Below are 25,250 nucleotides of genomic sequence, written 5' to 3'. Positions count from 1 at the left end.
AATGTAAATTATTTTGACCTCTGACATTAGACTACAATAAGCTTGATCGTACGTAAATATTAGTACTTTCGACATGTTTGCAGTGTTGATATTCACAAAGCTAACGTAACGTTGACTGTTAGCTTTCTAAAACTAGCTAGCCAAACTTTGAAACGATGTGCAGGTTTGTCAACACTTACCTCCGTTGAAGACATTTATATTCCTAATGTATTCCTTTTTAAATAAAGGTTGCTTGTGCTGCATCATTATGACACAAATTAACTTAAGTGTGGTTAGTTGTTTTGTTTTTTTCCCCAAGCTGCCACTGAGCTTGTTGCAGTATGTTTCTCCTGGTCCTTGACCCCAGCAATGCTTCACGTTTGGCCTCACATACATATAAAGCAGTAAAGTGCAGTAGCCTACACACCTATTATATTATGTAGTTAATGAGTCCCAACAGGTGGTGCAAGTAGCTACTCAGATCCTTCAATATCACAGTGTAAAATATACTCTGTTACAAGTAAAAGTCCTGCATTCAAAATGTTACTCAACTAAAGTCACATTAGCAAAATATACTTATATTATATATAAGTAGCATACTCAGCAAAAATGGCCTATTTCAGAATGATATATATCATATCACTGGGTTATAATTAGTCATGCATTAATGTTTAAGCATCACTAATGCTGCAGCTAGTAATTCAACATACTGCCTGGTAACCATTCCACTTAAGTAGGCCTATAGTGCTTGAGTGAATGTTACACTCCACCACTGAGTAGCCTACAACACCATTATACTGTATGGCCTTAAAATAACCATGGAGTTAACTCAACACTTCTCTGACTAACAAAGTAATTGCAGCAGTGCTGTAGTATTGGATTGCATTAGAGGTGTAATTGACATGTCAAAGCCTCATTATGCTGCCTGTTATCTCAAACACTGATGCAGATGTACATCATCTCTCATTAAAACAAATACACTAACACAATGTACTATTCATTTTACCAAAATATTCCTTCATCAAAATGATTAAATTGTTGATAAATTAGGCTCATACATCTGTTTGGTATGATTATGTAGAGATGCAAGATGACATTTCAGTGTAGCGAGAGGATTGATGTCATGAGTCTGATGAATAGACTACAATCCATCTGTGCTTTCAAAAACCAGTGTTGAACTCTTAACAGTAATTCCTCCAAGTGCTAATCCATGAGCAACTGGCATCATGCAGAGTCACTGAGGGGGCAAAATAAGCAGAATGTATCTGACACAGAAATAAGACTGAGAGTGATTTGAAGCTAGATCAGAATTCTTAGCTGGAAATAGTCATGATTATCCTGTAATGTGGTGAGAAAGAAGGAGGATTTAACACATTTAACCCACAATAAGTCATTAAAGTCATAATGGCACTGCTTTAAAAGTGGAATGTACTGGAATGTATACTAACAGAACTTAACCAAAAGTCAAAAATCTTTATGTGCACAGTTGTTCAGTTAAACAACCATTAGCTATAGACATGGGAAGGTTACATGGTGGACTTTAAGAGGACATAGGCTCTGTTTGTAATGTGATTTAGGTGAGATAGAAGATTCACCTTTATAGCTCCTGATATAATGAATTAAGGGTGATATTTTCACTAAAATGTCCATAATCTCTACTCACTTCTCCTGGTTGCATGACCATAAGATTTATCGTGTTGCCTTGTTGTGGCAGAATTGAATTATAGAGGTTGGAAAAGGAGAATTGTGCATACAGTGTAATGTTTTATGCAAGATGCCATTCTTTTGTTTCACCACTGAAACAATAATTGGTGTCCTAGGCTGGGCACTTGTATGTGCATGACACAAATGAACAACCACTATTACTAGAACTGCAAAAGGTGGCAGAATAAACATTATTTGCTTCAATTGATGATTTTTTTTTTTTCCGCTTGAAAAGGGAGATCCCAGATTTTTTGATAAAACCTTGATATGGACAGTACTCATTATTTTACTTCTGAAAAAAAATAATCACTGCCTTTGTATTCAGCCTGTGCTTTTCCAGGCCACCATGTGCAGTTTCATGAAGTGTTACATAACCTCCTGGCAGCAAAGCAGCGCGCTTCATGAAGCCTTCTTCTCTAACACGGCAGGTAACACTAAAGAGACGACTCGCCACAGATTTCCCGGCTAAAAAATATAACACCATCTGATTTGACAGCATTCAATCCCTTTTTTTCTTCGGCATATTCAACATATTTAGTCAGTTTGGTGGATGTTGACGCAGCGTTACCCAGAAGGTGTGTTTGCACGGATAGACACGAACATCACGGGCTGCCTCTGCGTCTGTACCGTCAGTGCCCCTCCCTCTCTCACTCCCAGCATCACTGTCAGCCCCGTGATGCTGTCATAAACCGGAGAATAAATCCCGTTTAACGATCGTGAAGGGGGCCGTCGTATTTTGTGAATCGTTTTTATGGTCGGCTGCGTTAAATTGTAAGTACAGGCCTATAATGTGTTATCGGATGCGACCTCATTCAGAGACATAATAATACAACCCGCTTGTTGCTATTTTTATTTGGGCTTGTGAGGATTCGTGCGCATCTTACATTGTGTATCCGCGGCTGGCGTGAATAATACATTTCTAATTGACTCGGAGGTTTTTTTTTCCAAGGGCATCAGTGAGCGGCACAGTGCGGCAGCGATGTGCACGTCTCACGGCTAGACGGATCAAGAGGAAATGAGCCTATTTCTGCTGCTGTAGTCTTTGAGTTTTCAGAGTTATCAGCCAAATCCAGGCTTTTTTTGCACTCCGCTTTAGCTCCTCACTCGGTTCACCGCCTGGCTGTAGCATGCGACGTCATGAGTTGATCGCGCCTGACAGATGTTGCTGTGTTGCAGTTGCACAGGGATAGATTCTCCGCTTGCTCTCGCTGTTTTTGAGGGGTGCTTCTGTAAAAAACGGTTCGTGCGATACATTGTGAATCCTCGCTTCGTGCTCGTAACATTCATTTAGTCTTCGGGATTGCATAAAATGATACCTGGATCTGCCGCATCAATGCTACCGTCTGCAGAAGCTGCGAAATTGTACCAGACAAATTACGTCCGCAACTCCAGTGTCATCGGACTTTTATGGGCCATCTTCACTATCCTGTTCGGTATTGTTAACGTGATCATCTTCTCTCAGCCCTATTGGATTGGGGATGGCGTGGATACGCCACAGGCCGGCTACTTCGGCCTTTTTCACTTTTGCGTCGGAGACGGTATCTCCAGAGACGTGGTCTGCCAGGGTAGCTTCACTGAGTTCGCCGAGATCCCCTCCACTGCGTTCAAGGCCGCCTCCTTCTTAATCGGTATGTCCATGATGCTGATTGTCACCTGCATCGCCTGCTTCAGTCTCTTCTTCATCCTCGGCACCTCCACCGTGTACAAGATCTGCGGATGGATGCAAGCATTATCAGGTAAGTGTCTTTCGGTACCTACAGTGGGGGTGCAGGGCAGGAAGGGACCTTGGAAGTGGAGATTATTGTATTCACAACATGTAGGGAGGGCATGTGTATTGCTATTACAACATCCCACTGTTATGTTTCCCTGCAACGCTAAACACAGTGACAGGCTATGCATTATGAATATTTTATTTTCTTTCTTTTCTTATGAATATTTAAAACATAAATGTTGGGTCCGAGGGACACGTGAGTAAGGGGCCTCATGTCTTTTCGTTTAGGGTACTTGGCATGATACCCTTGAACTGGGGTGGATTTGAATTTGATTGATCAGTTGATTAGATAAATGAATTGTCAGTGGGGGCAGACAAAGTGAAGATAAGCAGAAAGTGTCCAGGATCTCTCCTGGAGCCAACACTGCTGAGCAGACAGTGCTGTCCATGGTACTGAAGTGTTTCTGAGGAAATGATGGGACATTACTACTATGCTACAGGGGTCACATATGAAGGATTTATCAGCTTATTAAACTGTATTCAAAAGGTCTAAATACATTTAAACATTTAAAATGAATGCAGATTTAAACGAACCATCAGCAACTGAAAACATCGATGACTTTTATTTGCTGCGCCGATCCAATAGGATCCAATAGGATCGCCATTGGCCCAATACCGATGATAAAAAACAGAGCAGGTATTAGCCATGAAGTTATAAATTCACATTAAATACAGTTTCTTTGTCAATGTTATCATTCATTTCACCACTATCAGTTCACCACAACACAAGTGCACATGTATGCACTGCAGCTAAAACATATATATATATATATATATATATATATATATATATATATATATATATATATATATATATATATATATATATATATATATAGTAATATCTCTTTTTATTATTTGTCATAAATGATGATCCAGTGTGACTGGATAAAATAATGCAGGATTGTTGCTCACAGCAATACTTGTATATTGATATCAAGACACTGATTCAAACTAGTGACAGATGATGAATTTACAAATGAAACTTTTTCTTCAAGAGACTGCGTGACCACATAGAATATGCACTTTATTGCATGATAGTGGTTGCATTAGCAACTACAGTAAGAGGTATAGCTGCCAAATATAATGTGAACTTTGTATGACTTGTGTGGGTGTGTGGTAGAGTTAGAGGTGTTGAGGGTTTTTAAATGTTGTCGAGGTCAGTGGTTCAGATGCTGGCAGCATTTTTTCCCTGTTACTGTGGGATAATGTCATTCACTGTGAGTGGAGGCCTCCATCATCTGAAAGGAGTCCAAACGTTGCCAAACATCAGTCTGCTCAGCTGAACCCAGCGGTCGAAGCAGCCGGCTTCCTGTTCCAGTAAACACAAATGAGGGGGGATTATTTGGAACAGCTCCAGCTCAGTGTGCTATGTTGGGCTGAATTAATGCAATAAGCCTGTTTAATGAGGAGACCGTCGGGCTTTGTGCTTCTGTAGCTAAGAGATGAAAGAGAAAGCCAAGAGGAGAGACCCTGACCACGGCAAGCTGGCATAGGGATGCCTAATGAGGAAGCCTGGCTGCTTAGCACTGTCAAACTTCATTGCGCTCAGCTGAAGGTTAAACTCACACTGCCTTCACTTATAGCCCTGTGGAGGACAGGTGGCCCAATGGCATCTGTAACGGGCCCCATACAGTCTACTGATGTGTTGATAGGGAGGTACAAATCATCAATATGATGAGATGATAAATGGCAGGACAAAATAAGATGTGTGTGCAAGAAACATGGAGTGAGAAATCATTGTCATCATTTATTTACGGCCTACTTTTCCATTATCCACTATTTTCGTATTATCAACACAAAGGTACTGTATGCCAAATCTCTTCTCATGCCAAAAAATCCCAATTTTGTTTTCTCCTCGTGAGGCTACTTTTCATATTTTGTTCAAGGATACAAGGATAATTAACCGGCATTATGCAACACAGGTTTGCACAATGAAATGCAGTTGTAACTTAGTCCATTATGCAACACGTGAAAACCATTACAAACCAGAACAGAACAGTAGTAGTAGTGCATTCCTGAAGTGCATTTACACATTTCCAACAGGAGGAATGTAAACAAACTAAAACAATGGTAAATTCTCTAGGCAGATACTATGATTTTCATTGTCTCTGTTGCAGAATTATATAGTATGAAGAAAAAGCATAGAAGGATAACATGCCTCGTTGAGTAAAAGGGGCTATTCAGACACACTAACTCAATATCAAGGTCATACCGTGTGTGTATGCCACTCTCGCAGCAGCTTTCACTAATACCCCTGGGCTGAGGTCAGAATGTTGTGTACAAACACTTAACAACATATAACAAATTCACGCCGTTGCACTGAGCTCCTCTCCAGTGAATCAGCTAGTGAGAGAACTCACACACTCTCTAGCCAGGAAGAGAGTTTTGTGTGAAACCCAGGTAAAATGTTCCTGAATGTTCGATGATGCAGGAGACATTAGACATTTCAAAATGTCTGCAAACAAAGTTGAGGGCAGAAATGTTCCCGCGTCCATCTTGCCTGAGATGGACTTGTATCCTTCTTTTACCTCACCAGAGCTATTTCTGTCTGTGCCTCTGCTCAAGTCCAAGGCATGCAGATGTAAGCGTGTGTTCCCCCCCCCCCCCCCCGCAGAGCTGAGCACAGCAATATGCATGATGCACACGCTCCTTCACCTTATCTCTTTCTGTTACCTCCACACAATTTCACCCTTCTGTGCATCTCAACTTGTTACACCTGCTCATTCTGACCTCACCGTTTCTCCAATTCAACTCTCTTTTTATATATTTTCTTTTCTTCAACTCCCCTCTCCCCCTTCTTTTCTCTTCATAACCTTGTTCCAGTGAGTACAGTATGTGCTGTCCATTTCTCTCTCCATCTCATCTGTCCTGTAACTGCAGTTCTTCAGGGGTCTGCACGGCAATTAACTAAGAAGACTGTGAGGTCAATGATAATTACTTTAACATTTTATACCCCGTCTGACGTAGGCTGAAAGCCTTTTTCTACATTTTGTTTCTTCTCAAAAACATATGAGTCATACTTGTGACTAGGCAAAACGCAAGCTTTGTAAAGTCAACAAATGTGCACACTGAGGGTACGTGGCATGTGGGTTTCATGTTTTATTTCATTATACAATCATATAAGAGCCAATAGTCTGCTCAATTAATCGACAGTTGCTTTGTCAGAAAGTAGGGAAATGTGGTGACATCTTCAAATGATTAGTTTTGTCAACAGTTAAAATCCCAAAGATTCTGTTCACTATCACATAAGAAATCATTTAAAAGATCCCTGTCAATTGGGAAGCTGGAGTTAGAGAATATTTGACATTTTGGCATGAAAGATTACTTAAACAATTATTAAAATATTCAAAACAAATATTTTCTATCAATCAAATCAAATCAAATGTATTTGTATAGCCCAATATCACAAATTACACATTTGTCTCAGTGTGCTTTACAGACTGCACAGCATACGACACCCTCTGTCCTTAGACCCTCACATTAAACAAGTAAAAACTTCCCAAAAGAAACCCCATGATTAAAGGGGGGAACAATGTAAGAAACCTCAGGGAGAGCAGCTGAGGAGGGATCCCTCTCACAGGACGGACAGACGTGCAATAGATGTCGTGTGTACAGGATAAACAACATAGAACAAATGCAACATCCATGTGACAGAAATGATGTTGTGATCAACTAATGAACTAATGAATTGACTAATTGTTTCAGATCTAAACCAAATTACAACATGTAACTTAGTTAGACTACTAATAACTGATCTGACCTTACTACTGACCTGGCTACTAGACATTCATTTAAACTGCATGCATACACTAAGAAAGGCTGTCCGTCTCTCTGTAAGTAAAACATTATTTTCATTGTATGCATATGAAATATATTAATAAATATGTATATGAGTGTGTGTACCAGTATGCCGCTTCAGCAATTAGAGTTAAAATTCTGTTACAATCTATGGATATTGATAAAGATCAAACAAGATAGATCAATACAACAAAACCATAAACCTCTGTGGACTGCGGTGAAAAAGGATGGTGGGAAGAAAAAGGGCTAAACAGAGATGACAATACAGAGAAGAAATAACTGACAGATAACATATGAGAGACGAGTATGAGGTCGGAAGACAGACAGACATACTGATCCTTCGGGTCACCTCTTTCTTTTGCTCTTTGTGGCATTATCTGTGTTTTTCGGTGCCTGGCACTCACTCCCATAGTCCATTAGCTCTATTGAGAGGCTTGTTCTGAAAGGAGCATTAAAGCCCAGTTGAATGCAGAGGTGCAAAGTGGTGGAGCTCGGCATGAGAGCCACCGTCACAGAGCTGCACTTTTCACTGCAGCAGGACCAACCCGCGTGCTCCAGCTCTCCAGATGTAATGCTCCAAAAGAACACTTTTGTCTGGATACCTACCAGACCTTTAAAAGCAGAGAAGTGCTTGACTGCTCTGCTTGACTGTTACTTGCTTCCTGTGTTTGTGTGTGTATGTGTGCATGGTTCACATATATACACAATAGATGTACATTCTTTGTCTGCATGCGAACAGATTCTTTGTCCACAATTAGAACTTCCTTAAATTGCCAATCCTAAACAACAATTTTTACAGCAAGAATTAGCATATAAATTAAACACATTTCTATTAAAATGCACAGAAGAGTTGACTTTAATTTGATGAAGTGCCGTTAAGCTTCGTCCATAATTGCCTAGATCCCAAAGTAGTAAACAGAGGATATGCCCAAAAAAGTTCTATATTAACTTTCAGCACATTAGAGCTTTTTCATATTCAACTGACTTCTGCAGCTCTTTTTGTGATTCATCCTCGAATGACCTTCTGCATCTTAACTGTGTTGAGTTGAGCCGTACCTCAACTGTGTTTACCCTAAAGATTTAACTTCACATTGTGCATCTCCATCAACGCTAGTGAATTATTATTTATCCACAGTTCACTTCAATTTGGTTTCACAAAGCAATGTAATGGAAATAATGTAAAGTGGATGGATAATGGGAGAAATAAATGAGTGACTGTCAATTTGCATTTTACATTTTACATAAATGCAAAAATAATGGGAGGTATTTTACTCTTTGAAGGCATATCAATTCCAGATTACACCCCCCATCCAATCAATACATTACCTATGGCCTGTCAATTTAACTTCATAAGTAACATGTAGTATCCTGAAACCTTCATAAATGCTAAATAGAGCATCCAAACTGCAGACTGCGACAGGAGGTTCATCTTACCTCTGACCGGTTTGTTATTTTCCAGCAGTCTGACAGTTTGGGGGCTGCTGGTAGGCATCATCATGTTAGAAACAGTCTAATGTAGCCAGTCACTCGTGCTGCTGCAGCTAGATACAGACTCAGAGCAAAGAGTTATGTCTCTCTACAGCACATCAAGTCAGATACCCAGCAGGGCAGATCTGTGTAACGCCAGAGAGTGAAACAACATGGGAGAGTGTTGTCTGATGTTATTATAGTACGAGGCATCATCAACTATGAAATACCAGTGAAATAAATACTGATAAAGTATCTATGGACTACCTAACTCCAATGTAAATCCATCTGTGTCACTATTAGACACTCTTAGAAATTACATAACTCATAACATCATAGTGACATCCGGGGCTTCAGCACAGGCAGCAAAAATATGACGAGTAGGGGTAAGATCACATTGCTTATATTGATGTAAGTGACAAACAAACAAGACCTGAGAGATTTGGAAGGCAACCAAAATATGAATCCTCTGCAGAGTTGCTCTCAAATCCTAAAGCTTTGGAAATGTTTTGCTGAAATCCACACTGCTCATCTTGGGGTTACACAACAGTGGCAGGTGGTAAAGAGAAGTGATGACATCTTGTTCGGGATAATTGCAGAGCCGATCTGTATTCTCGTCGGGTCTTTTGTGAGCTGAAACTGAATGTGCTGACCCACAACCTTTTCTGAATCAAATCAACTGGATGCACAATACTGCCTTGTGCACTAATCCACACGTGGCAATTTCACAGCAGGCGGCTCAACATCCAACATCCATCTGTCTTTTAACTTGTCTCTGGACAATCACACGAGGAACAATTAATCTTGCTTTCTTGCCCATTTTCCTCACGTCTTCAGTTCAAAGGTAATCTGTTTTCAAATCAGCCAAATCAGCATTGTTTTAATTAGAAACACATACAGCTAGTTGAAGCATCCAATTATAGCCAGCAGGGAGGCATTGGGGAACCATCATCCATGCAGCTCACAGGCCTACTGATGGTGGACAGCAAGAGGAGAGGATGGATGGCAGCTATATACACTCATACATATTGAACACACACTCATTTACATGCATGTACTGTACATGGGTTTCTTTGCAGTAATTACATCCCCTGGTTAGGTCTTTTCAGCACAGCAAGAGATGCAATGGGGATGGCCATGTGCCGCTGTTCTGCACGTTTGTTGATGTAACGCTTGTTTGTGAATGAAACTGTACTTTAATACCATTATGAGGTACTTGTCCATTGTATGTTATTTTATACTTTTACTTCATTGTATTTCAGAGGGCAATGTATTTGTCATTCCACTAGATTTATTTTTTATTAACACTAGTAATTTTTCAGATTAGGATTTTACATACAAAAGTTATAATCAGTTTATAAAACTTGTTATCTCAAGCCACTACGACATTAATGTACTGCTTACACCAGTAATAATTGTGGAATATTATGACAATGTGTTACTGACTATATCTTTTGAAACTTTAAGTACATTGTTGCGTATACTATATTACTAATAATAATGATAATAATGATAATAATAATAATAATAATAATAATAATAATAATAATAATAATAATAATAATAATAATAATAATACTACACTTTTATTGAAGTAAAAGTTTGTAATGGTGTATTTTTATAGACGGTATTGCTACTTTTACTTAAATATAACAATTTCAGTACTTCTTCCACTACTGCATAATATGCAAAACATATAAAAAGTGCAATACTTTAATTTCTGTCAGCTACAGTAGTTTCTGCCCGAGTCCGTCAAGCCTTAAGCACCCTTATGTTAGAAAGTGGTGGCTGGAGGGAGCATTCAGAGAATCTAGCATTTCTAATTTCAATTAATTATTTTTAACTGAAAATGCTGTTGTAAAAATAATTGAACTCCATCATCATTGGCTGTTGCAGAAACCTGCAAACTGCGGACTGAGAGAGCGCTCAACCGGCGACCTTGTCCGTTTTTCAAAGGGAATTCTAAAGGTCTCTTTTGATCCACATTGCCCTTGCCAATCTTTATCCTCTGTGGAGGTACAGGCTGCATCTGGACCTGTTACATAAGCCCTCCACCTCAGCCTGCTCCCTGCGGTTTAAGATACACTCCCCCTCAATCCTCCGCATCCCCACCTAAAGTGCTATATTTATTAATGAGGCACATATATCACTCTTGTGTCAACCTTATTTCCCTTGAGTGTAGTCACTCGATAATTTCAGAGCACACTGTGTCCCTCCTACTACATGTCCTGCTTCACCTGAAGGCGTTCGCTGCCTCTTCTTCTTTCTCACACCAACTTCAATCAATGTGTAATAATGAGACGACATCTCACCGGATGTTCTGTGTGGATATTAAGAGAAGGATAGAGACAGAGACAGAGACAGAGATAGAGACAGAGACAGAGACAGAGACAGAGATAAGGATTATAGTTAGTGTGTATTATTACAGTGTAGTTTGTACTGCTGCTTAAATTGTAACAGACAGACAGACAGACAGATGGACGGACAGACAGACAGACAGACAGACGGACAGACAGACAGACAGACGGACGGACGGACGGACAGACGGACGGACAGACAGACAGACAGATATATCACACATACTAACTCTCATTAGCTTGTTATGTAGCTAAATGAAATAACTGACAAAGCTAACGTTAGCTTGCTAATAACGTCAGCTAATCTGATATTCCCTATTTATTCTAAATTTGATGAATACTAATAACTTTCAAGAAAAGACTTTAAAGATTGTTTTCAAAGTTTCAGCTATTTTTGGTTTTATTAAACTATTCTTTTGAAGATTTTATAAGCTACTGCTCCTGATGCTATCATCACTTCCGGTTTAGACCTTTGTTTGTTTGAATGGCGCTACAGATGTACTCTAGCAAGCAGTTTACACATTTTGTAAATCACAAGTTTGAAAAGTATTTCCCCCTCTGTAGAGAATTCTCATTTTCAATCTCTTATTTGGATCCATACATTAAGCTTGTTCTGAAGCCATAGTTACAGATATATCTCTAAAGCTCTCCTTCTTGTTGAGTTTTATTCCCTGTTGTAAAAGTGAGAGCGTTTCCCACAGCCTACAGGTACGCTATGCAATATGTTCATGTGGGAAGATTATTTGCAGCATTGCAAGATGGTTAAAAAGATTTTCCAAGACTTGTCCTGGTGCAGAACACAGATGATTTGATGAAATAAGCCATTTCTTGCTCCTTTTAATCCTTTGAATTGAATTGATGGGTTGGCTCTGGGCATTTTGTGCTTGTTGTGCAGAAAATCTCTGAAGATGTTGACAGAGTGGGATACAGAGGATGCCTGGAAGGTCTTTACTTCCCTCTAGCAACCACCGAGTTTTGACAGCAACTGAAGCAGAAATAGATTTGGACTGCAGACAGCTCATCTCAAGACGCATGTTCCCCATCTCCAAGGGGAGATAGTTGGAGTTAGTTTTAAAAGTTTAATTTGTTCCACTTTCCACTGTATTCCTGACACTTGGGAAATATTTCTTTTGAGAACTATCTTAAATTTGTGTCCAGCCAGCTGTCTAAATGAACATTCATATGCAGTCTATGCTGTGTGAAGCTCCTATTTATTACTCATTATTTATTTCACTTACACTTACAAAGTAACACAGGCTGTTTCTATTATACCCCCACATTTATAACTCTCTTTCTTTGTTCTCCCCATAAACCTCCGCCACGAAGCAGACTTAAGTGGTGACACATTTTACACTCCATTTATTCCCACTATATAGATCATACACTCTTAACTGCCCCATTTATCTGCATGCAATTATGGCATATCATTGTCATAGTCTTAGGCAATCTCATTGACTCATCTTCAGAGCCAGAGAGTAGTCTTGATTGTTCAGCGTGAAGAAGAGGGGGCTGATGCTTCATTAGAGTCTGGACTGGCCATGGGAAAGTCTCATTCTACACCCTCATCATTTGACTACATAAAGCTCACTGAAGTAGCTCTGTAGGTGAAGCAAGAACCATATTTTCTTTATTAAGTTATGAGAATTATATACGGAAGATTAATCACAGACCAGAAATCCCATGATTATGTGAGCCTACGTAATACATAGCCTGCAAAATGCAAACCCAAAGAATTCCAGAAATAACTGGGGAGCCTATAAAGCGTGAAGCATGTTGAGTTGAGGATCAAACCGTATGCACAGGGTCCCTTGGTAGCGAAGCGAGATGAAAGAATTCAGACTTTCGCAGGCTCAAATGACCAACTGACATCCTTTAGATTGTGGCAAATAATCATATTGATAGTCCTTTGGTCATGAGATACTAATGATGTTTACTGCTGTTCAAGGTGTGTACATCATTTACGTTTCCCAAACACAAAGGGAAAACGGGTGATTTGCATTTTGGATAATCAGAATCAGAATACGGTTCACTGCCAAGTAAGTTTTCACTTAGGAATTTGCCTTGGTGTATTGGTGCATAGACAAGAAACTGAAATATTGAATAGAAAAGAATTACAATAGAAATAGAAAATACTATTAAATATGTAAATGTTTGTATTATTTAAATAATCTCTTTAATTTATTGAGAATATGCAATGTACATAGATAGTAGTCCAACATGATGTGCGTTAATAATAATAATAATAATAATAATAATGATAATAATAGTAATACTTTCTGAAACACAGAAATGTGTGTTAATAAACCTGCACAGGGTAAAAAAAAATACCAAGAATAGAGTTACAAATATTAACACACATACTGCAGCTCTTGAGGAAGGATGAACCCAAACACCCAGCCCCACTGTCACACTATGCCTCACTGGCAGGAGTCTTACTCGGCCTGGCTCTCAATGCTGGTAACAGTAACGCAGACAACAAGTGTCCGGGATGAACCATGTCTTTAGGCGTAGCAGATCACAATACTAGCCGATGAAAAACAACTGCAAGCTGCTATTTTGTTGCTGCAGTGCACAAGGAACCCTTTGAACAGAACTAGTACGATTTTGTCCACATTCAGGTCACTATTCCACCTGTGGGAGTGCAACATTAAAGCAAACTTATGCATGCATATTCACGGGAAGCCCCACTGGGACAAACACTCAATGCTGTTCCCAGAGCGTCTGTGCTGATTTTAGTTTTTGAGCGGACTTTTAGTTTTTACCTTAAATGTCCTTTTGCCAGCCTTCGGCTCTTTCGCCAGAGAGGCTGACAGATCAGTAAACACACTCTTTTATTCACCAGCACCAAGAAGTGACAGATGATGTTCAGCAATTAAGCCGCAGTGTATATTTTACACAAAGAGGGGCATGTTTACCGGTATACATGTCTGTGTTTGTGTGCATGTGTGTGTGGGGTAGAACTGGATCCATATGCACTAAGAGATTGCAGTTTGGGATGTGTATGCATAATTCAGTTTGTCACAGTTATAGAGAAGAACATGGGACCCACAAAGGACTGTGGGAGTTAAAAAATGTGAATCCCTTTTCATGGCTGCTTAGATGTACTGCAGATGTGTAAGTGATGGATCTGCCACCCAGTGCAATCGATGACATGCTAAAAACACTGACAACACATTTAGAAATGCAACTGCTTAGAGTGTAATAGTAAAACAAATCGCCAGATGCTATGGAGGAAGAATAAACCCTAGTCTTTCAAATGCTGTATACAGTATATGTGATTTATTCTCCATTGTCTGCAAAGAACGTACACAAATCCAATCAAGCTGCTGCTTTGGAGTTCACATTGGACCTCCAATCACATACATGGAAATGACACACACAGATTATAGGACGCAATTGGATTCTTTCAGTATCGATGGGATTTAGTTGTCTCTTTGGGGAAAAAGAGCCAATGTGCTTCTGTCAAATCTACTGCCATCATCATCATACTGCTCTGTACCATCTGCCAGTCTGCCCTCAGACTCCCCTGTCGAGCTGTTCGCACCTAATCTGCCCTACCTACCATCTCTTACATATACTGTGGTTAGCCAACAAGCCTTTCACAGTCCAGGTTTCCACTCACATGGCCCCAGTGGTCTCAGGGGGGAAAGAGACAAACAGGGAGAGGTGCGTAAATGCTGAGAATAGCTCCGCCGAGGGGCTCCAGCATATGGCAGCCAGTGCTTATGACGTTAGCGAGGTGCTAGGTACTTGCTGGCAGCCACACACAGGGCTGGAGCGTGGCACCCTACATGGGCTCTGTCTCTCTCCACCTCTCCTCTCTCTCTGTATCTCTGTCTCATGATCTGTCTCTCCTCTCTCTGCGCCTGCTCGACGAAGGGAAGGGCAAAGCTGAAAGGGCAGGGTAATGCTGTCGGTTAATATCTCGTCTCTTCTCCGAGTGACATCTAAATTCTGTCTGGTGTGCTGCTTTTTCTGTTGCCAGGATTTGGAGCACACCATTTATCACTGCATCATGAAGTTCTGCTCCAGTGCAGTGCAAGTGGGTGAAGCCAGCAGATGTCAACAGATAATGAGACCATCACACTTTACCCAAAGTCTGGCTTTAGGTCTCCCTATTTAGCATTCCTAAAAAGTATATAGACATAAAATAAAAGTTGTTTAATTAATATTTTCTACTGTAGTATTGATCTGCATGTTGCATTTGTGTTGTCTAATTTCACTAAACAGTATATCCTTACTGTTATTCAGCATTACCATACATGCAGAAAAGGTATTTTTACGAGTTTAATTACAAAATAATGTCATTCATGCACACAATATGATATTTTATAGATGTTTTTCCTTCTGTAAGTGTGAAAACACTTCCTTCTTCCTTTGGTATTATTAACATGGCTGTACCCTGTAAGGTCGTATAGTTTAGAGTTTTGATTCATCTCGTCATTATGTAAGTGTGGCTAGAACCTGCTGGGTTGTGTTGTGTGGTAAGGGATGGGATTACTATTGATGAAGAGGACATGTTCTCCTCCTCTACCCACAAGCTGTTTCTGGAAACAGGAGCGGTATATGTGACACTCTCTGTTGGTGTAATCCCGGCCAGTGCATCCCCCAGAGATGTTCATCTGCAGAAACAGGCTTTCAAATAGATATTTTATAGCATTCATGACTGTGACAGATATTTTACAGCTCTTGTATCCTTTGTTCTCTTTTGGTCCGTCCCCTGATTCTATCAGCATTTGTCGGCGTACACCTCTTTTATTGGTCTTTTTCCTGCATCCTTCTCTCTCACCTGCTCCAGAGCCCTGCATGCGCCTCTTCTCTCTCCTCCTGGGCTTCAATGTAATATTCATGATGGTGTTGAACTGAGCCAAAGGTGTGCTGGAGACACCCAGAAGGATCTGGAAAAAGCTTTTCTTACCTTTGTAGTAAATGTATCATGAGGGAGAGAGAAAATAAGTGTGTATTGACTGAATATCAAATGCTGTTTGGTCTTCCATGGCAATCCCTTTGTGAAGTGAAAGCTGTTACATAAATCACCCGATATGCAAAGCATTCATGCAGTTAGGAGAAGCACGGTTGGGAGGATCTCATTCTTTCAAGTTAAAACAAATATTTGTTTCATGCACCACTATACATGATTGCGCATTTCTCAAACCCCTCACTGAAGGACAGCTTTTCATTTAGGTCACCTGAAAGTCAGTTCTATTATCATGATATATTTGTAATAAACGTTTTTCTGTTCTCCTGGATTTCAAATGTGTACTATTTGTATTTTGCTTTCTACGTACAGTCAGTCTCAATGCATAAAGCCCTTTTCATCCAACCAAGTCTTAACATGTCCTCACTGCTGTGAAAGCAAGCCCTCAATCTTGTTTTTATATAACGTATGGATCCACAAACATCTCACCAATCCAAAGGATAACATGTTAAAAATAACACTTAATTTCAGCATGGTTCATATTTAGAATGGCTGCGTTTAAGATTTGTATAATAACAATGTATCAAATGTTAAGTAAAAACAATGTGACAATGGAAAGGGGTCGCTCAAATAAAGGTTAATGTCCCGTAACTGCTGAAGGTGTAAATAAGCAACTGTGTGCCAAAACGTTTGCCATATCAATGGAAAAGGATACACCCCAACAGTTATTGCAAGTTTAAAGACAAACATAAAACATGTAACAATAAAATTCAACAATAGAATCTTAAAACCAAAATTAGTCATCAGTGCAAACTCGACCAAACCATTACTGAGCTAGCTAGCTAGCTACTATTTGTTTTTGCTACCAGCTATGGTGCACTTTAAACTCTCTTTAGGGTGTTACACAGAGTCATTTGGTGTGTAAATCAAGGACATACATACGCAACTTTGCCTCTTTTCTTCTTCACTTTCTACATCTCACTCCCCCTCTGAGATATCTGCAGTTGAGCGCAGCTATTGTTAAAGTGTTAAGTGTTTGTGAAACACCTTGTAATGCTGAACGAACCAGAAAGTCAGACACTGAGGAAAACACGAGAACTGTCTTTGTTATATACTGGAGCTGGAGATATTCTGCTTTGCCCTGAGCTTCTTTACAGAAAAGATTAAAAAGGTGGTTTTGTTCAACAACCCTGCCACATTTGCGTGAATACTTTGTCAAATCAGGGCCTGCACTGCAGCCTCTATAGACCCAGTCAACGATACTGTGAGTGGAGACTTGTTAGCGAGTAGACAGACGCACAGATTGTAGAGGATTGGTTTCATGTGACACACGTACAAGTGGACCCTGTCACTGGTCACAATGTACATCAAGGCCTCAGTGACACTCACTCAGGAGCTGAATCATGTACTAGGCTCATGAGGACGTTTGACAGACTGCGATGCTATACTGTACACAGTGCTTGGGTGGGCTGAGTGACATGAAGCCTTATCACAACCTGTCAACGCTAAGTCTTTCTTGAGAGAAAAAGGTCTCTGTTTAATTCAGTGGAGACAGCAGAAACTTTCCTAAAAGCAGGATTGCAGTACAACCTAATGTTACCGCTACAGTATATGACAGTGATTTCTGTTGCTTAATCGCATGTTTCTGTGCCAAACGGCATAGAAATGTTTGAAATAGGTCACTGCAGTACTCCTGCATCCGGCCATCTGAGCCTGAATAAAAACCAGAGCACTTGCTCTCTGAACCTCGGTGTGCATATGAATTTGTTATGACAGTTAGAGCCATTGGGGGGAAGGTAGAAGAGGAGTAGAGGGGATGCTCTGCTCTGTTAGGTATGCAGTGTGTCTGCAGCATATATATATATATATGCTCTGTAATTTCCCTCTTACTCTCTTTCTCTCACTGAAACATCTCCCAACACCCCCTGATATCTTTGGGCACTATTAAAGACTGCAGCGTTACTGTATCTAACTGCAGTGTGTGAGTGCTTTAATGCCTATGTGTGGGCAGCTTGTGTATGCATATAAGAAGAGAGTAAAGAAGCGAGAATATTGATCTCACTTTTGGTTGAAAGACTGTGCAGAAGCCAGAGAGAAGATACAAATAAGGACACACATTTCTGTTTAAAAGGTGTACAAATAAAAGCAGCATCCAGGTCCTTAAAATGCACATTACATGGCAAACTAATAAAGCAACAAAATAATGTTCCAAAGCCTAAACCCTTGTACACAAACAAGCAGCTTTCAGGGAGGAAACATTACAAGGAAGAGCTTTGTAGATAAAGAAGTAGGGAGTGTATGTTTTATTATTAATGTGCTATACACTCTGGATAATTGTGCAGTCAGCTGCTTTTTCCAGGTCCTCTTCTGTTCTGCCGCAACATCACCTCAAAGGAAAACCTAATCCAAATTGAAGATGAGAGAGATTTTACCCCTTGGGCGAAAACTGAGACTGAGAGGAGTGCTTAGTTAAAAATCTAAAGAGGGAGAGAAAAGGCTGCAAGACTGCATAGGCATTCATTTTTTTTTTCTTGTACTGTTCTGCCGCAGCATCACCTCAGAGAAGAATCTCTTTCAAACTAAAGATGAGAGATTTTACCCTTTGGGCAGAAACTAAGAAAGAGGAGCAGTGAGTTAAATCTAATATTACCACTATTTAAAATCCAAGAAAGGGAGAGACATCCATGAAGTGTTGTACCAAAAGCAAGTAAACTACAGGAATGTGAGGAAATCCACGGCGTTTGTCAGGACACTTTATATAATCACTCGAATAATCTCTTGCTACTTTCTTTTGGCTATGACTGCGGTGCTTGTTTACTGCTGTTTTTACTGCTCTTCCACTTGCACTCATTGTGTCTAGACACTTATTTCCCACCTAAGGGATGGAATGAACATCAATGTGATAAATGCAATAGAAACACAGCTAAATCTCCAGAGAGGAGAATACTCGGGTAGATTTGATTGTTCTTCTTCTTTATTTTCTCATTTCCCCCACTAAATCTCATTATCTCTGACCTTATTTATAACACTGCACTCCCCCTCCCAAACTCATTTTGGTTCTGCTTTTACCTTTTTGTTCCTCCTCGCTCTCTTTCATCTCTCCTAATGTTGCCAACTCTCATGGCCTTCTTTTACCCTTTCTTCCCCTCTCTGCCTCTCACTAGGTGTCTGTCTGGTGCTGGGCTGTATGATCTATCCTGATGGCTGGGACAGTGACGAGGTCCGGCGGATGTGCGGAGAGCAGACAGACAAATACAGCCTGGGGGCCTGCTCAGTGCGTTGGGCCTACATCTTGGCTATCATGGGCATCCTGGACGCACTCATCCTCTCCTTCCTGGCCTTCGTCCTGGGGAACCGGCAGGACGGACTCATGTCAGAAGAGCTGCTGGCTGAGAGCAAGGGTGAGAATGTACAATCTAATCTGATAAAATGTGATATTTTATTGATCGCCTTTGGGAAATTCACTCTTCGCTTGTGCACTGTGCTAGAAGTCAGAGCCGCATTGAGAATAGCAGGAGTATGTTGGGATTTAGAGTCTTCAGCAGGACTGCTACTTGCCAGCGTGTGAACTTCAAATGATTTATTTTGTGTGTGGGACAGCTTCTTTAATCATTAGGCTACCTTTCTCACCAAATAAGTATTTCAATATTGGAGTTAATTCAATAAAATCATAAATATTTCTCCACAATTATCACATACACACAATAAATAAGTAAATTAGTCGAGAACTGGAAACAGATTTGCCTGAATTTCCAATTATTTTAACTCTTGCACTGGGTTTCAAATCTCAGAGTCACTGATGTGGAATATTTTTAATTCTTTTTTATGGCTGAGTACCAGACAAATTGTTCTAAAAGTGCACTCTCGTTGCAATATGTGCAATAGATGGCTGGCACAAGCATACACTTAAAGTTAATGATACATCTTTAAAGCTTGCTTTAAGAATAGACTCACAACCTGTGATTCTTTCCACCAGACTGAAAATGAAATGAAAGTGTAGCAGTCTGGCAAACTTTATCATATTAGCTGAATTCTGACAACTGAGTAAAGTTGTTATGTAATGGGCTTTTGATGCAGCCTATATAAAAACAAAACACAATTTAGAAAGATATAAATGAATTCATGAGCCAGCTTTTGAATAACGGGTTTAAAATACTAATGACAATCAGATCAGAAGACATCAATTAGCAACCATGGACACTAATTTTAAGCTCCTAAGCAGCACTTTTTTGTCCACAAACCTAAAAAGAGGACATGAAGTAACATGGTGTCTACAGACTGCAGTTAATTGTCTGGAAAAATAATTGATTTAAGTGATATGGACCAAATTTAGCAACGTTTTTTTGCAATTATTTTACCATTCCATTTTTAATGCATTGTTGCAAAATGAGCAACTGTTGTCACTGAAATATTGGGATATAAAATGCTTCACACAGAGACACCAGAGATCAGAGTCACAGGGCTTTGTGCTGTCAAACAATGTATATTTTGTCAAGGTTGAGAGAGGATTCAAGCAGATGCCATCCCAAATAAGGTAACAAACTGCTTTCCTAGTCTTCCGCTTGTGAAGGGGTTTTAACATCCTTTAAAGTACATTTTAAATATTATCCAACTATACATATCTTCAGATATGAAAGTCATATCTGCTCCCTACTGTACTATGGTCCAAATACAGGAATATCTCTCTATACCACCATCAAACCTCACTTTCCCACCAAAGATCTACAATACCATCTGGCCTGGCCTATGGGTCCATGCATATGTAATATCTGCATTGCTACCACAGGTCTGAGGTACTGTGAACAGGCCTGGACCCAGGTACTGTATGTCTCCCAGTGGTAAATGGGATTAGTTTGTCCATGCCATGTAGTTTGTAATGGATCCAGACAGGCATGGGCAACCAACAAACCATTACACTAAAGTGTGTAGAAAGAATGAGAAGACGAGAAAAGGAAATAAAAGAAGGCCGTTGAAAGGTGCAGAAGGAGCTTTGAATGTCTTATTATGAGAGAAGTAAATATGCAATATAATAATGGTTGAATTATTAAATCATCTGTGCTTGCAGCTGGTATTAGCATCTGCAGAGTAATATAACCAACTCTCAGAGGAAATATGTGCAAATGATATGTTCTCATCATCAGAAAAAAGACAAGAGGAAAAATCTAAAGACAATGTCATAGAAGACAAAACTTGAAAGGATTCCTTAGTTCAGGGTTCTGAAAATCTACCATTTATGAATAATTCATTACAGTTTACTAGTCTTACCAATCAGCTCATCCCTGGTGCCATCTACTGGTGTGTGTGTGCAATACAACCAGTCATTGTGAAGGATGCATGCATTTGGCAATGCCTGTACATGGGAGTCTAATAATAGCATGACCTTGAGAACCGTGTTAGCACTTTTATATTTTACTCTGTGTTTATGTTTTTGCAGAGGGAGGCAATGCCTAACCAAATCTTAAGGTAAGTAAGGACAAAACATAACCACCATCTTGAAATATGTATAAATAAATATCAGTGTATGACATTATGTAAGCCAGACAGTGTGAGTGTTCTTGAATATTTGATAGCCATGAAATGTAATTTGTGTCCACATTCGTAGTACAACAGTGTACTCTCAATTAACACTATTCCTCACTCTTTGCCTCATGTAGCGGCATTCAGCTAGCAGTGAAAGAAGTAATCAGATACTTTACTTATGTATTTTGTAAGAGGCATTTAAGTGCTGTAGTTGCTTGAGGTGGAGTTAATTTCAAATACTTCAGACTGTTGAGATAGTTTAATCTTTAACAATGTCATATTACAGTGTATGAGCTTATCATAAGTACAGTATGTAAAATCTCAACTTATGAAGTATCTAGTTATTATAAATGGCAATTAAATCTAATGAGGAAAAAGTACAATATTTTACTTTCAAATGTAGCATAAAGTGGTGGAAGAAGTACTCACATCCTTTACCCAAGTAAAAGTAATAATGCAAGAATGTAAAAATACTCCATTATGAGTGCTACATTCAAATATCTATTTAAGTAAAAGTACTTGAGTGAGTAAATGTACTCAAACATAGTCAATCTGCAGAAAATGGCCCTTTTGAACGATATATTATTACATTAGATTACTAATACTGATGCAACAATGTGCAAGTACAAGTAACAATATTTCCATTTGAAATGTAATGTAGTAAACGTTTAAAGTAAATTACATTACTTGCATTGGCTTTTCACCACTGCCATTAGCACTTACAAACAAATCCAATCCGTTTCTTTTTCTTTCAGGTTCCTGAATTTCCATGTGTCTGTTTTCATGAAGTACCAGTCAACTCTCAACATCAGCTTAGAGGAGGGACGCCATCCAGATCTGTGAAGGAGAGGAATACTATGGAACCAGCCAGCCTGCCTTTCTCATCTACCTGCCAAAACCCCAGTGTAACCTACCCTCAAAGTCCATCCATTTTGCTTGCAGTCCCTGAATCATCCCCAGCACTTAGATGGAGCCCAATGCACTTCTATCCCAATGTGTCTACAGACCTCACCCTTGCACAACATTGCATAGACCATGACAGGGGCAGAGACTGTTATTCTATGGAGAAGTATATGGACTTCCCACTACCTACCTGAGAAGGCACAGGGTTGACATTGTACACCTGCAGTACGAGCACAGACACAGACACACACACACACACACACAAACACACACACACACACACACACACACACCGACTCACTCAATGCACAAACACAACTCAATGCACATACAGTACATTCAAACAAAAAAAAAATTGACAAACTGTAATTACAAGTATTAAACTATGTTAACACTTAGCCGTGTGTACCATCGTCAGAATGTGTGTCATGTTTTATTTGTGAAAAGAAGAAATTGCTCATTTTCAGATAATATCGAGTTGATGTAAATCTATTGTGTTTCATATGTAAAGTTTGACAATGAAAGTTTTAGTTTCTTTTTTTTGTTTTTGCTCATACACCCCTTTGTTCCCTTTTCATTTACTGAAAAAAAAATATATTTAAGATGTTTTATATAAGAATATTATCATCTAAAAGAGAAAAAAACTTGTATTAAAAAGTATGTACAGTGAATATTAAAGATGTTCTAGCAATTTTAACTAAATCCATTCAATGCCCTGCTAGCTAAATTTGCACAGCGCTCCAGTTTAAGAAGAAATCTAATATTTTATAGTCTGTGGTATCTACACTGTGATGGGGCTATTAGAACTGTGTGCTGCAGGACTTGTAGCCACTGTGTGAGTGTGCTTTCTATGTGTGTGTGTGTGTGTGTGTGTGTGTGTGTGTGTGTGTGTGTGTGTGTGTGTGTGTGTGTGTGTGTGTGTGTGTGTATGTGTGTGTGTGTGTGTGTGTGTGTGTGTGCGTGCGTGTGTCAGTGAGTGTGAGTGCATGCACATGTGAGTGTTGGTGTGAATGTGTTGTGTGCTATAATAGTTGGCCTAAAGAACCAATATGCCAGCCTCACACACAATTGTCCTGTTGTGTAGCTAAATCTGTCGGTCTCTGTCTTTGTCTCCAGCTCTCTCTTTCCGTTTTTCTCTCTTTGACTCCCCTTTTCTCGCTTTGTTTTGTTGGGACATACAGGGTAACATGATGGCGTTGGAGTATTATGAATAGTGACTGGTGTGCCTGAGGAGTGAACTCTAGCGGTAATGGATCAGTAAGGCCTGTCCCTGCGTCACCTGTAGATATTTTCCTGTGTAAATAAATATTCTATAGATACCAAACAATTAGCAAATATGGAGAAGGTTAACTTGGAACAATTAAAGAGATTCCTTCAAGAATATATGAACAATTAATAAAGGTTTTCACTGTAAAAATGCTGTTGTGTGTGTTCATTTTGACAAAAGTTACTTTTTCACATGAAGTTTAGATTATTGGTTGCGGTTAGTACTCAGCCGCCTGTGAAAACAGTTTAATGTCTTCTTTGGCTCAATTGAGTTGTATTATGGGAAATGTAGGATCCTGTGTTTCAGAAGTTTGACCAGTTTGATAATAGGAACCAAAGTCGAGCTCTGCTGCATGAAACTTGAACATCTTTTTTCTTTTTCTTAAAACAAAAAGAATCTGTCTCTTGCAAGTCGTCCATCTTTACTGAACACATTACACAATTGCCGGAGTACCCCTTAAAGAAGCCACTGGATGGGAAATGTTGACTAATTATGACTTTGGTCTGTTGTCATATTGTAGAGAAGGTAGCTACAAAGGGATATTAATGATTTAAAAATGTATTAACAGGTTAACTGTCTCTATTTTAGAAGATATAGAAGAAGCTATCGCAGGAAATAAAATAAGTAAACACACAATATACCTGTATATTTAGCATAATTTAATGATATAAGTTATGTTAGATCACATAACAAACTGTCGCTCAACACAAACAGTTACTTAAAATGTATTTTAAGTATAAGAGAGCCACATTCTTTAACTCTTGATGTGCTCCTCAATTATGCAAGACGGGCCACCGTATGTTACCACAGTCTGAAAGCTTTGATAGAGTTGAATTTAAAATTGTGGCTTTGAGAGGAAGAGAAGAATCTGCTATTTAAATCAACTTTAAAGTGTTCATCAATTTAAATATAGCTGTCCAGTGATTGGTTACAACTCTCACCTCATATTTCCAGGCAACACAAGTCTCTCTAAGAGACCAAACCTCTTTGAGATTATAAAAGATTAACCTCTAACTCACAAGAAACCATAGCCTTTTATATCCAAGTCACATGTCTGGACCACCATAAAGATAAGAATGCTATGGGGAGAGAAACATGAGAGAAAATAAGAAATACCACATTTAGTCATTATTGTTTGCAGCTGATGCTTAAGGCATAACAACAGCAATAACACATTTATTTTTATTTCTTGGCAGCACAAAGAGTGACTTCATAAACATTTTGCATCATTTTTGACTTGAGATTTCATTGGTAGGTAAAATGTTAGTTATCAGCTCTTTTATGGTAGAAACCATTATGCAATTATGTTTTAAATCAAAATGACTGAATGTAAAATATAGGTTCCTTAGGACAAACTCATAATAAAATGATGACATGATGCAGGACTGTTATTTTTGGTACATTTAGTTGCCATACTTTTGTACTTCTGAACTTGTACTTGTAATGGACGATTTTTATAGTGTTTTTTTTTCTTTTAGTAAAATACCCAAATAACTTAGAGTACTTACTGCACCACTCTTTATAAATTAATTGACTGTACCTTTAAGACATGCACTACCGGGA

The 25,250-nt window shown here is 39.2% G+C and overlaps 1 protein-coding gene across 1 annotated transcript; it reads left to right on the top strand.

Annotated features, from left to right (window-relative positions):
* The first annotated feature begins 2,255 nt into the window (after positions 1–2,255).
* Positions 2,256–23,837, top strand: LOC115010182 (LHFPL tetraspan subfamily member 3 protein-like). Its single transcript, XM_029434656.1, has 4 exons — positions 2,256–3,419; positions 19,162–19,398; positions 21,432–21,460; positions 22,273–23,837. Exons 1-3 carry the CDS (start codon positions 2,993–2,995, stop codon positions 21,446–21,448), a joined length of 681 nt encoding a protein of 226 aa, XP_029290516.1. The 5' UTR covers positions 2,256–2,992; the 3' UTR covers positions 21,449–21,460; positions 22,273–23,837.
* Positions 23,838–25,250: the final 1,413 nt, after the last annotated feature.

Source organism: Cottoperca gobio, chromosome 6 (assembly GCF_900634415.1).
Source record: "Cottoperca gobio chromosome 6, fCotGob3.1, whole genome shotgun sequence".
Lineage (NCBI taxonomy): Eukaryota > Metazoa > Chordata > Actinopteri > Perciformes > Bovichtidae > Cottoperca > Cottoperca gobio.
This window is presented reverse-complemented; position numbering and strand designations above follow the sequence as displayed.